This window comes from Penicillium malachiteum (genome assembly GCF_028827825.1).
Source record: "Penicillium malachiteum strain IBT 17515 chromosome Unknown utg000005l:1.0-9002435.0:326005.0-9005861.0, whole genome shotgun sequence".
Taxonomy (NCBI): Eukaryota; Fungi; Ascomycota; class Eurotiomycetes; order Eurotiales; family Aspergillaceae; genus Penicillium; species Penicillium malachiteum.
In genome coordinates this window covers 1,015,873-1,028,611 of record NW_026643099.1, presented here as the reverse complement: position 1 = coordinate 1,028,611, position 12,739 = coordinate 1,015,873, and the positions used below count along the sequence as shown (strand labels likewise).

The following is a 12,739-nucleotide window of genomic DNA, read 5'->3' as shown; positions in this document are numbered from 1 at the left end:
CACGAGAGAAGTCGGTGGACAAGGGTTAACGAGAGTGGACAAGAATCAAGAGTGGACAATTTGATTTGGAATATTTGGAATTCATGATTAGGTCATCAGTTTCAGCCCCACTTGTTCTTTTGTTCTCCCACGGTACTGGGATCCCGAAGGGGTGATTATACTACAGATTATACAGTGTAGACTAGAGTAGACTAGAGTAGACTAGAGTAGACTAGAGTAGACTAGACTCTAGAGTAGAGTAGTATCTTTTATTTTCTTAACAGTGAAACATAAATATCAATATACAATTGTCAAGTCTATGACTCAGGTTTATTGAATGTGATATCAATACGGACTTCGGAGTAAAGGGAAAGCAATGACCAAGACATCCTACGTGGAGTACGGAGTACGAAGTGTGGGAGTATGGGGGAAATGATAGGGAAAAAAATATCAAATAAAAATAATGGAGAAACCCCAAGAAAGAAAAAAAGATAGAAAAAGAAAAAAAAATCAAACAAAAAATACAAAAATGGAGAAATAATATTTGAAAAAGAAATAAAAATGTATGTGTCATGGAGTGATGTGCTCCAGTGCTCCAGAACAAGTTCGTCTCTCAGCCCGCGCTAAACTAGTGGCGCACCATATAGTACACTAAACCCTTTCCTACTACTCCGTACCTAACTTTCATTTCAATATCTTTGAGCTGAGCCACAAGCTCGGATCTCATCCTCGGTACAAAACACCTTGCTTTTTTTTTTTACGGAAATCTGAAATCACTCCGGGTTATTTGAATCATTGACTTGATTACATCTTTCGTAGTATTATTATCATGACAGTTGATCAGCTCTTGATCAACTCCGATTCGGATCAACACGGGATCGCCTTCCCACTTCCACTAACTAGTATCAGGGTTTCGCGGAGATCAATCGCCCCATTTTTGAGCGGCGCTTATGTACTTTCTACACTTTAATCCCTGCATCTCTACAATAGCTTATTGGGCATGCATGAACCTGCAATTCCCACGAGCTGAACCGTCAGACCGGATAAAGATCTTTCCAGGTTATCAATCCTGTGTCAATGATGTAGAGACGAAAAAAAAGAAAAGAAAAAAAAAGCATTAGCAGAATATCGGCTCACCTACCAATCGTAAATTCGGTCAACAAAAAGAAGCAAATCCCGTTGATTTTTTTTCTTTTTCCCCATCTCACGGATTCTCACCTTTTTGCATCTTGAGGGATCCACTCGGCTCATGCCGTGACAGCCTCTCAACCCAAGGGTCAAGGATCAGAAAGTGATCCCTCGGTTTTCCATGGTTTCGTTGACCGACATTCATCAATGACAGGCCAACTCCAATCCCGCATGTCCCCTCTCCAGCTGATCTGAGGTAAAGTGGAGAATCGGTCCACTATCGAAAGCTTACCCCTTCCGTGTGACGACAGGGTAGGAAACCCCCCCCCTTTTGGAGAAATGGGGAAACAATCTGAGATCTAGATTGACTAGTGAAAACGTGCGCCACACAGATGCAATGTTCTGCAATGCACTTTCAGGATTCAGGACCTCGGTGTCGGTGACCCACTTGATCCATCAAGCGTCATCACTGGATTGCTTTCGAGGCTTTTCATGGGAGGAAAACACTTGAAAAACTCTGGAGTTTGTCTCCATAGCTAATAGTTCTTTTCCCCCGCTGCAAACAATGATCGACTGTGCGTACATGTTAAAAGCGGAGCTCATAACAACCTAAATGAGAAGATCTCAGCTCTAAAAAAGAAAGTGTGGGAAATCCTGCTCCCAACAAAAATCAAGAAGCTGAAAAGCTGAAAAAGCTAAATGAGAAAATAGTTCAAACCAAAAAAAAGAACGATCTCCCTCAAATCCTGTGAGGGGGTTCACGGAAGACATCCGGTCGAGGGTACATGTGAAGTGGTGCCACGTTCCTGGGAATAGAAGGCCATTGTCTTAGATCGTGTAGATTTGCTGTATGGTCGTTTTGTTTCGTCGATCTTTCGCCTGAATAACAATCCCTGTGATTCCAACAGTTTGGTTCATGGATGCGCAAACTTGAAGATTAGTAGTAGATTAGCAATATTTCAGAGTCATCATGTGTAGGCCGAACGAGTCCGGTCTGAACTTGCAGACAAAAGAGTCAATGGAAAAACCAAACAGAGCCCCATAAGATATGAATTCCTGTGGCAACTTGCAGCGAGGGCGTTTCTGTCGTCGATCGTGAGAGCAACACTCTTGATTGGGTCACATCTCAATAACTGAACGAGGGGGGTTTCTCCAGCGATGGGGGACGGCTTTCCGGTCTATCCCGCTTCCACCGTCAGATGCTCAGTATGTTTCCACACCGTAGACGCTATGTTGGATACCGCATACCGCATATGCCCCATAATATTTGTTCATCTCCACTCAAAGACGCCATTCCCCCTCCATTCCATGGCTCATCACAGCGGGAGCTGAACGCAAGGGTACGGAAAGTGGACGGAAAGTGGATGCTATCAGCCCACACTCGCAACCACATCAATCCTATCCCACTAGTAAGCCTTGCAGTAGTTCGAGGGAGATCTGGGCCGGCGATAGTGTCATCATACACTGAGTATAGTTGGGCATTGGTGGATATACCGACGCCAAATCTTGGGCAAGTCCATAGAAGCCCAAAAAGAAAATAAAACTTGAATTAAAAAAAAACAAATAAAAAATCGGACAAAAGGGAAAAGAAAAAAAAGGAGCAAATCGTATCGAGATCACCATCTTGCCAAGCTGCGAGTGACCATACCTTCTCATTCATCTTTCCGGAATAAGCGTATGATGAAAGCAGAATGGAGATCCAAAAAGGAAAGACTCACCTTAAATCCAATAAGAATGATGCATTCTATTATTCGGGGATCCATTTTGGCGAAAGGAATCAGGATCACATACCCTCGATGCAAAAGAAGGGAAGATAGGGCTAGATTGTACTCAAGGCTCCAATCTATCCCTACATAGTAGGAAAGAGAAGAAAAAAAAGGTATAATCAGCTGTCCCCTCCGAGTCCGTGTCCCATCTGCCACGAGTGAATTCCTCCCCGGTCAACTTGTACCATTTTCTCTTTAGTTCCGAGGTTCCTTCCCAAAGATTATCAAGAAAAAAAAATAATCCATCATTATCATTGCTTCACCAAATCTCCTCCAACCCTGTTCGATGATCCCCGAGTAATCTGGTCTGGTTGACAACCTATTCTGCTTCGTTTCAATTCAGTCATCTTTTGAAACATCCCAGACCTCTTACCATTCCTCTTCATCAAACGGATAACATGTCGGTCTCGGAGAAAACCATTATAGCCATACCTGATCCCGCTGTGGTGAAGATGGAGCCTAGTTCTCCCACCTCCAGCGAGGTTACCCTCACAGATGGCGCCAAGGACCTTGAGAAAACATTGTCCAAGTCTATGGGATCATCGATTGACAGCGGCTCAGGTCAGACCCCGGCTGATCTTGAGGCCCAAACGGTTCTTCCAGAAAGGAGGCGTTTCGCCCAATTGCGCTTTACCATTCTTACCATATATCGACGGCTCTTCTCACTGGTCTTCTTGGCCAATGTGGGTGTGTTTGTGGCTGTCATGCTCACGGACCGCAAGCTAGTTGCCCTGGTCAATGCAACGGCGGCCAATTTACTAGCCTGTGGTCTCGCCCGACAACCCCTTGTCGTTAATAGTATTTTCTTTGTGGTGTGTTCAATTCCGCGATCGGCACCAATTACCTTGCGTCGATGGGCCGCGCAAGTCTACCACTATGGTGGCGTTCATAGCGGGTGTGGAGTTGCTTCGTTAATCTGGTACATTGCCTTTGTTGGCCTGATGTCGTACCAGTACTGGACGCCATCTCCGACTAGCGGCGCACCAGCCGTCAGCATTTCAGCCGCCCCCGTTGCAGTGGCTTACATCATTCTGCTTCTGTTGTTGGCGATCACCGTTGTGGCCCATCCCACATTTCGGACTAAATTTCACGATTATTTTGAACTGATCCACCGTTTCTCGGGGTGGCTTGTCGTAGCTCTGTTCATGGTCTTGTTGATGCTCTTCGCTAAGGAGTTCAGCTCGGCCGAGCACATGTCCCTCGGAAATTTCCTTGTTCAGCTCCCAGCTTTCTGGTTCCTCCTTATCACCGTTGTCGCAATTATTCAGCCCTGGTTGATGCTGCGCAAGGTTCCGGTTCGTGCCGAGAAACTTTCCAACCATGCCGTTCGCTTGCACTTTGACTATCAACAAACTTCTTTCGGCAAGGGCATTCAACTCGCCAAGCATCCCCTTCGAGACTGGCATGGGTTCGCCACTTTCCCTGATGCGTTGCCGTCGGGCACCCAGGGTCAGCCCAGTTTCTCAACCCTTGTCTCCAAGGCCGGTGATTGGACGAGTGACAGCATCAATCAACCGCCAACGCACTTCTGGAAGCGTGGTGTGCTGATCTTTGGCTTTGCATATGCCATGCGAGTGTTCAAACGGGTTATTGTCGTGACCACTGGTTCGGGCATCGGACCATGTCTGTCATTCCTAGGCGATGACAACCGACCCGTGCTGCGAGTGATGTGGCAGACCCGTTCCCCACTTAAAACATATGGATCTGGGGTTCTCCGTCTTGTGGATCAAATGGATGAACACCCCATCATTCTGGATACTGACCAATTGGGTCGTATTGATATGGTACCCATCATCGCACGTCAGTTCAAGGAGTTCGGTGCTGAAGCGGTCTGTGTGGTTAGCAACCCTAAGCTGACTGGACGAATTGTTCATGAACTTGAGGCGAGAGGTTACCCTGCCTTTGGGCCGATTTTCGATTCTTGAAAAAAAATAAAAATGTCTCGCACCCTGTGGGGTAGAATCCTTTTCCAGATTGCAATTTGCCAGTGGATGGTCTGATCCCCGCACTGTGGATTTGTTGGGACTGAACTAGGAATCATTTCCCTCGGCGTTTCTGGGTAATTTTCGGGATATTGATGTGCCATGTTTGCAAGGGTCCATGTTTCCTTTTCAATATATAGTTATTTGTGTGTTTGCTTTGTGACCGGGTGCTTTTTTCCGTTCTAGTTTTATATCCTGGTTTGTTGGCGTCCATGGGGAGATTTGAATTTCTTTTTGAGCATATCATGTTAGTCATTGATTCATTTTTTGCAAGCTCAACTCATGTCATGTTTACCTTGAGGCTCTTTTGATCCAAGCTTGAATGTTATTTTGCCGAGTCATCCTCATCCGAGTCATCCAGACACTTGAAACTCCGAGTCCGAGGACCCTTCGCAGCTAAAAGCTTTAGCGCCTGCTTTCCAGGGTTAGTATCCACCCCCATTTCAATATGGCCTTGGGGCCGTTTTCAGTCATCTTGTCGTCGTAGCGGAATAGTTAGTCAGTCTTTTCCCCAAAGGTTCAACAATTCAGGGGTGGTAAGAAAGACTCGGAGAAAGGGCCTGTGGTGGTTGCATGAAGATTAAAGATGAAAATTCATTCCCCCCCTTTTCTCCTAGCCCTCCAGCCTGTAGGAAATTTGGAATCGTATTTGCAAACGCTATGACCCCTGAATGACATCAAGGCAAAATGCAAACAATGGACAGGTAATGAACTCCGCAACCTTATGCGTGGGATGTGATGCCCCATACATTCATATTCCAAATTGAACGGATCCACTATTAAAGGGGGCTAATCGTTGATTGGCCAAATATTCCACTAAACTGCGCCGGAGTATATTTCATGAACGTGGTTTTCGGAGGAATTTCTTTGAAATTGTCATTATTGGTTATTGCATCTATACTTTTTAACTTCATATCCTTCACATCATGATACTTACTATAGATCGTTCGTTCATAATAACTTGACCATCTCGTAAACTGAATTGATCATTGACATCATCCTGCTTACGAGAAACCTTGTCTTGCTTGAGCCCCGCCTTACTGCTGCAGTAGTCGAATTGATGCACCAACCCCGGCTACATTGGTCCCGCCATGCAGCGCAATCGTTACCTAACTTGTGATCCCTGTGCCGCTGAGAACTGCATGAGCCTCGAAACCACCTCAGGAACATGGGATGATCAGGCTGCCAGTGTGTTCAAGTTGGGCGCGGGACAAGGCTCAGACATACATATGTTGTTGAGTCCAAGTTTGGGGTCTGCTCCGAATCTTAACGTTTTGACAGCACAGGGATAGATCTGAGCGAGGTTCATGATTAGCCGCAAAGGCAACCATTCATGCAGTAAGGTCCACAACGCGAACCACTGACACCTGGCCAAGTGGCTCAGGTTGGCCGAATATTTCCGAGTCGATGCAGTTTGTAGGATGGAAAATTGGATGATGTGGGCGGCTCAGTCTGGTTTGCTCAGGTGATTGGTGAGCTAATGCTGTACAACCTTGGGACATTGTGTCAGCTGCCAGTGTCAGTGGGAAGCCTGAGGGTTAGGGTTTCAAGTTGCACGGTGGATTCGACCGCAGTATTCATATGGTGCTCGTTTCTAGCTATCTGATTTATCAACACTTAAACCTCGGAAGACTCAAACTTTTGTACTAGTAGCTGCTAAGAAATAGAAGTTGGAATTTAGACTTGGACTACAAGTTACTATTGCACCAGTTGATTGTCTATATTGGTAGACAGGACACTGGCATCTGGAATACCCAAATGACGGTCTATGAAATGCATTTTAAAGTTCTCAATAAGCACTTGAGTCAATAGTACACATGCGGTGTGACATCTACTCTGCTAAGTGCTTCAAGTTGCCATAATATGCATGTTGTTTGCTTTTTCGACGCCCATGTCTGCATTCAACTTGAATGTTCAAATGTTGAGCCCGTCCACGTAGGTACGAAAAACCTCAAGTGTTTGCTAATGCATTTCTTAACGAATGGAAATCTCTTTTGTCACTCAGTAGTCTTACTCTGACATCTGGACGTTTGAGCATACTCCCGATTCGGACTCAGTGCTGGTGTATATCAGTATGTACATATTGTAGTGGGGTACCCTGTCCCCTACTACACGTACCGTGCTAAGAATTACCGTTTGGTTACATCTCTGTTTTGTCATGTTTTCAGTCCCGTCTTTGTACGTACAAGAATGCCCGTCGTTATAGTCTAGAATACACACTCCTACACATCTCTCATCCCACCCCTACGGGGTAGTCCGGCCACAACGTACATGTTGGTTGGTGTTATCCATTCATGCTAGCTGGATCGACCCGTGTATCTAGAATACACTGCCTAACGGTTCCCCTCTTTACTAGGTAAAGCCTAGAGCTTAGCACCTTCATGCCCAAGTATAATATTGCGACATCATAGCTTAATATAGTTTAAATCCATCACCTCCAAGTTAATCACAGTCTCGGCGAAAATATTAAACTTCGTAGAAAACATGCCTATTTCTATGAGTTATAGTATAAGACCAGCATTTCTGTATCCAAACTTGGAATATCATGATCATTCTGAACCTTCTAGAAAAGCTATAATCAATGCTATTGTAGAAAATAGAAATGATGAGTTTAAAAGAAAAAAATAACTAAAGATCAAGGGCCTCTCCAGATCATGATGCGATAATGTCGCGAGTAATTCCTAGAACTCTAGGGCGGGGACCCGTCATTGCACCTTCGCCAGCCAGCTGAAGACGAACCTTCACCATGTCGACAGGCTGGATAACAGTAGTAGTGCACATGCTGAAAAGACCGCCTACCTACTAAGTATTATAAAGTCAAGACTTCCTTTGCCCAACTGATAACATAGACAAAATTTGAATACTGCTTCTTCCTGCTTCAGTGCCTATTCAGATTGCAGTTAAACATATGGTTTATAGTAACTTGACTCTCCTTAGGTGTTTGTGTAGTACGCCGCCAGTTGTTTAAGGAGAGGATAAGTGATCTAAAGTACCAATACCATTGGTGATCTGGGTCATGGTTCAATTGGGGGAGAACGTCGGTCTCTAAGGTGCAAATGTTCAAATGTTCGTTTCCAATATCTGAAGTTCCAAAGTTCTAAATTGAAGCAGCCTGAGGTAAAGAATAAGTATTCCAAGGTTTAAGCCTGCATGTGGCACCTGAGGATTAAAAAGATAAACTTCTGGCCCGGGAAACACCAGGTGACTATCTTGCATAATAGAGTTATTTATATTAACTGTTTTAGTATGTATGTATTCTTAGTTTGACAGGGCTCAAATGCTCTTATTCCAAGGTTGATCAATGATAACACTTTTTAGTCTTCCTTTCAACTTGAAGTTCTCCACTGGTCAACATCAATTGATTTCCCTTACAACATTTGAATGGTCTGTAGCTAAGTGATGGAATGTTCAACCATGTGAAAGAAATGCTATTTCCTTCAAGGATTTGTCATTCAAATGTTGTTCAAACGGCCCAAAGTACTTGAGTATAGGCACGTACTATTTGGTGGACGGACGTACATAGGATACATGGTAACAACAAAGAATTCCTACTACGTTAGAGTCCCTAGGCAACAATACTTCGTCCTTCACTGACTCCAGATGTCCCTCCGTAATCAGCATGAATCGTTAATAATTATAGTCGAGCTAATCTAGCCATATATAGCTTGATCCACATAAACCTGAAAGGATTACTACTCAATGCATAGTAGGTTTATCCAAACTCACAGAGATATTCCCATCTATTCCAATAGATGCTTTGATATTGAGAATCAAGAGAAGATATGATGAGCAAAAAGGTGGCATCAATGCATTTTCTGAAGAAATCCTGGAAGACATCTGTCACGGTCTAAAATGGTACCTAGGTACTCATGTAGAGTGTTTACCGCAGATGAGAATGTTCACCAGAATTTTGATAGACTTTAATGTTGTTTTAATGTAAGGCAGATTCGCAAAGTCGGTTATGTGTGAGTGTGTGATTTTGTTTGCCGACCTGGTCTGATCTAGGAACGTTTGTTTACTTATAAAATTTACGCGTCTCGTTAACTCTCTTCCACCTCACCGTCACCAACCACATTCACAGCCGCGACATCACACCTACCCCGATCTACGGATCACCACAATCAGTTTGATTACAACAATTTTCACGATCATCACGATCATCACGATTACCTTGACTAGCACGATCACCCCGACTACCCCGACTACCCCGACTACCACGATCCCAACCTGACTTTGTTAACTTCCTACTTAAGGTAAACTTGTTAGGCAGCACCACAACTTGAATGCAAAGAACTAACAATCTTTTCCTTTCAAGATTGCAACTATCATCATCATGGGAGGCGGTCCGATGAACAAGCTTTGGGGCAATGTAAGTCCCATCATGACTCAAGTTCTCCGATTAAGACTTCAGCCTGAACAAAGTCTCCCTTCTTCTGAACCATCTTTAACATCATCTCAATATGCAGGGGCACTACCGCTGGTACCTGAACGCGAACCGGGATGATATGACTCTCCCTCCCCTGGAGAGATACAACATCCGTTTCCCTCCTCTTGAGAGATATGTAAGGTCCCAGAATTTCTTCAACTGTTGATACCAAATGCTGACATTGATCCCAAATAGCGCATCGGTAGAACTGGTAGATCCGGAAGATCAAACACCTATCAACTTTTCCCAGGAGAGCGCTACTGTCGCGTGGAAGGTTGCGATAGTCGGGTTTGTTATCGCCTTTCATCGATCCCATCTCATCAAGAGGAGATCTCCTGGGAAGTTCGCTGCTAACTTCTTCTTTCCGATAAATAGACCCGGTTTGCTACTCCTGGCAATCTCCGAAGCCACATCCGAAAGCAGCACGAGGAAATCGAGCTGGAACCAATTCCCGGCAAAAGATGGGAGTATGCGGGTTGGGTTTTCGCGGCTATGAGTGAGCCTCGTTGGCCTTTTGATTGGATTCCGCTATATGTCAAACTAACATATTGCTAGGCTTTTATGAGGGGATCGTGGATGCCGCCGGCGTTGTCCTTCCTGAGGTCCCTTTCGGCATGAGCCCCAATGTAAGTTCATGTTCAAAATTCTTTAACACGCTTCAAATCATTCCCTGAAAGAATTGAGCTGATAATCTGAATAGATTGACAGCAGCGAGATGCAGCGAATGCTCCGGGCAATGGGTTCAATTGCGCCTTGCGTGAGATGTAGCCAGAATAGGCGCTGGATTATCGAAGGTAAGGTATTTCAAAATAGTAAAAATACCTACTTACTAATAATCTTCAGAATGCTGCGAGTCAAACGGCTACGGCAAATGCCGTGCCTTTGCGTTTTTCCGTCCCCCTCCGGAACTTTTCGAGGTTTTGGAGAATCAGCTCCATGAAGGGGATACCGAATTCTTCCGGGTTCGGTGCTATGTGTACCGCCGTCTCGGGGAAATGTACGGCATGACGCAGCACCTGTACGGGCTGCTGGGGCGCCCCTACCCCGCTGCGCCCGCTGTCGCCGCTGCCCCTGCTGCGCCCGCTGCTCCCGCTGCCGCCACTGCCGCTCCTGAGGCGGAGGAGCCCGGAGAGGGCGAGGAAGAAGAGGATGTTGAGGAAGAAGGTGATTCCAATGACGCCGGGGAGGCTGAGGAGTCCGGAGAAGTCTAAGGGGAGGGGGAGACAGCATTGTGCTGTCATTAAAAGGGGAGACAGGGAAGAGAGATGAGACCCTCAGGTGGAGGGTCTCAGGTGATAGTGAGGTGGAGGTGAGGTGGAGATGGATTTTTATCGGTATGGGTTGCTTTCAACAAGCTCCCAACCGTTTTATTCTTATTCAAAAGCCCATTCAACATGGGTCTCTCAATACTCCGAGTGGAAACCCTTGGATTGCTTTCAACAAGCTTCCAAAAATTGTTTCTTATTCAAAACCCCATTCAACATGGGATATCTCTCAATACTCGGAGATCAATTCATTTCTTTTCCTTCAGAATGTTTCCATATCCTTTTTGATATCTCCATACTACTAACCCAAGATGGACATCACTTCCGCGGTCATACTTACTAAATACAGTTAGCGTCCGCGGACCTCCGCAAAAGAATCAAGTATATCAAGCACCAATATCCACCAATTTGAATCAGAAGATCAGAATTTCCAACCTCAAAATATTCAAAATGACTGAACCAACTCGGAAAGTAAGTCCAAACCTCCCCTCATATCACACCCAAACACGAACTAACATTCATCCCAGGCAATCATAATCGGCGCCGGTCCCGCAGGTCTAGCTACCGCTCTCCGTCTACAACAAAAGACCAATATCCGTAGTACAGTCTACGAACTTCGTGCTGAACCCACAACCCTGGGCGGAGCAATCGGTATCCAACCAAATGGACTCCGCCTCCTTGACCGACTGGGCGTCTACGATGCAATGTGCGGACGTGGCTACAGCGGCGCGAATCTTACGCTGCATTCTCTGCAAGGCCATGTAATCGGGACGAGCGATTATGTTGGTTGGGCTAGAGAGCAGATTGGGTACGGGTATATGCGAATCAAACGAGTTGATATTGTGGATGTGATGAAAGAGAAGGTTGACGAGGCTGGAATTCCTATCATATATGGGAAGAGGATAACAGAGATCCAGGAAGAGGGGAATGGAGTTACAGTTCGGTTTGAGGATGGAACTGTTGATACAGCGGATATCTTATTTGGGTGTGACGGAATTCATTCCTTTGTTCGGAGTCAATTTGTGGACCCTGGGTATCTACCTGAATATTCCGGTGTTTCGGGACTCGGGGCTTTGGTTCCTGGACAAGTACTGTCGAAGGGGCATCTAGCGATGATGTCAGGGCTAGAAGGGACGTTGACTGGGGAAGGAATGTTGGTTGTGAATCCCTGTGCGCCGAATAAGGAGGAGGTGTTTATGTTTTTCTCGAAGTGGTTGCCCATTCCCGAGACTGGGGATAGTCGGGATGGGTGGGAGGTGCATGGGAAGGAAGAAGTGGATGTGTTCAAGGGTCAGTTGATGAGTATCCTGGAGAATGCGCGTGGAGAGTGGGGAGATGCATTGCGAGAGGTGGTGCAAAGTACCTCTGCCGTCAATTTCTATCCTGTTTATCGATTGCCCCCTGGTGGACGCTGGTCGAGGGGACGCTGTGTACTTGTTGGAGATGCGGCTCATGCTATGTCACCGCATGCTGGGCAAGGTGTCTCTATGGCGATGGAGGATGTGTTCCTCCTTGCGAGACTACTGGAGGATCCTGAGAGACCTATCGATGAGGTTTTCCAGAAGTATGATCAGATTCGTCGATCCAGAGTGGATTCCATCTTCGCAATGGCAGCACACAATGCTCAGATGAGAAAGCAGCGCACCTCTACTGGGCTGTGGTGGCAAGAACTCAAACTCTCTGTGATGTTGAATATCTCATGGGCTTTTGGATTGGACAAGCGGGGGATGAACCAGGGTCATTTGGTCTACGATATTGAGGAAGTGGAGCTATGAGTGTATACCAGGTGATGGTCATGATCGGTGTGAATCAGTCAAAGTTGTTTTTGTTCAAAGATTTTGTAAAATAGTTTGTTTTTGTTGACTACAACGCAGTGTTTACTATCTCCTTACTCGGAATCTCAACGATGAATATGATGTCAATCAAGTATTTGAGACCATATTCAAGTCTACCAAGGGAACATTGAAAGGATGAGAAGTAAACGCTGTCAGTCTCTCCTCGCATCTATTGTTGCAAGGAAATTGAAGAGAAGACGTTCTCCATAGTATCAAGGTGGAATCCCTTACTGCAAATCTCGATCCAATTCTTCACGGAACTCAAGCTCCATGCTTCAGATCCCTGCAGAACCCACACACTATCTCAAGCGATAAGACAAGATAACCTCGCTTTGTAAGGCTGAGACTGATCATTTGA

At 45.5% G+C, this 12,739-nt stretch overlaps 3 protein-coding genes across 3 annotated transcripts; all 3 read left to right on the top strand.

Moving 5' to 3' along the window:
• Positions 1 to 3,271: 3,271 nt before the first annotated feature.
• N7483_010418 (integral membrane protein TmpA) lies at positions 3,272 to 4,798 on the top strand (the record flags this gene model as incomplete). The annotated part of the gene is made up of 1 exon (XM_057093845.1): positions 3,272 to 4,798. The coding sequence occupies one exon, from the start codon at positions 3,272 to 3,274 to the stop codon at positions 4,796 to 4,798; it is 1,527 nt and encodes a 508-aa protein (XP_056939816.1).
• Positions 4,799 to 9,315: 4,517 nt separating this feature from the next.
• Positions 9,316 to 10,492, top strand: N7483_010417 (uncharacterized protein; the record flags this gene model as incomplete). The annotated part of the gene is made up of 4 exons (XM_057093844.1): positions 9,316 to 9,417; positions 9,657 to 9,777; positions 9,837 to 9,907; positions 10,136 to 10,492. 4 exons carry the CDS (start codon positions 9,316 to 9,318, stop codon positions 10,490 to 10,492), a joined length of 651 nt encoding a protein of 216 aa, XP_056939815.1.
• Positions 10,493 to 10,996: 504 nt separating this feature from the next.
• On the top strand, positions 10,997 to 12,321 carry N7483_010416 (FAD-dependent oxidoreductase; the record flags this gene model as incomplete). The annotated part of the gene is made up of 2 exons (XM_057093843.1): positions 10,997 to 11,017; positions 11,074 to 12,321. 2 exons carry the CDS (start codon positions 10,997 to 10,999, stop codon positions 12,319 to 12,321), a joined length of 1,269 nt encoding a protein of 422 aa, XP_056939814.1.
• Positions 12,322 to 12,739: the final 418 nt, after the last annotated feature.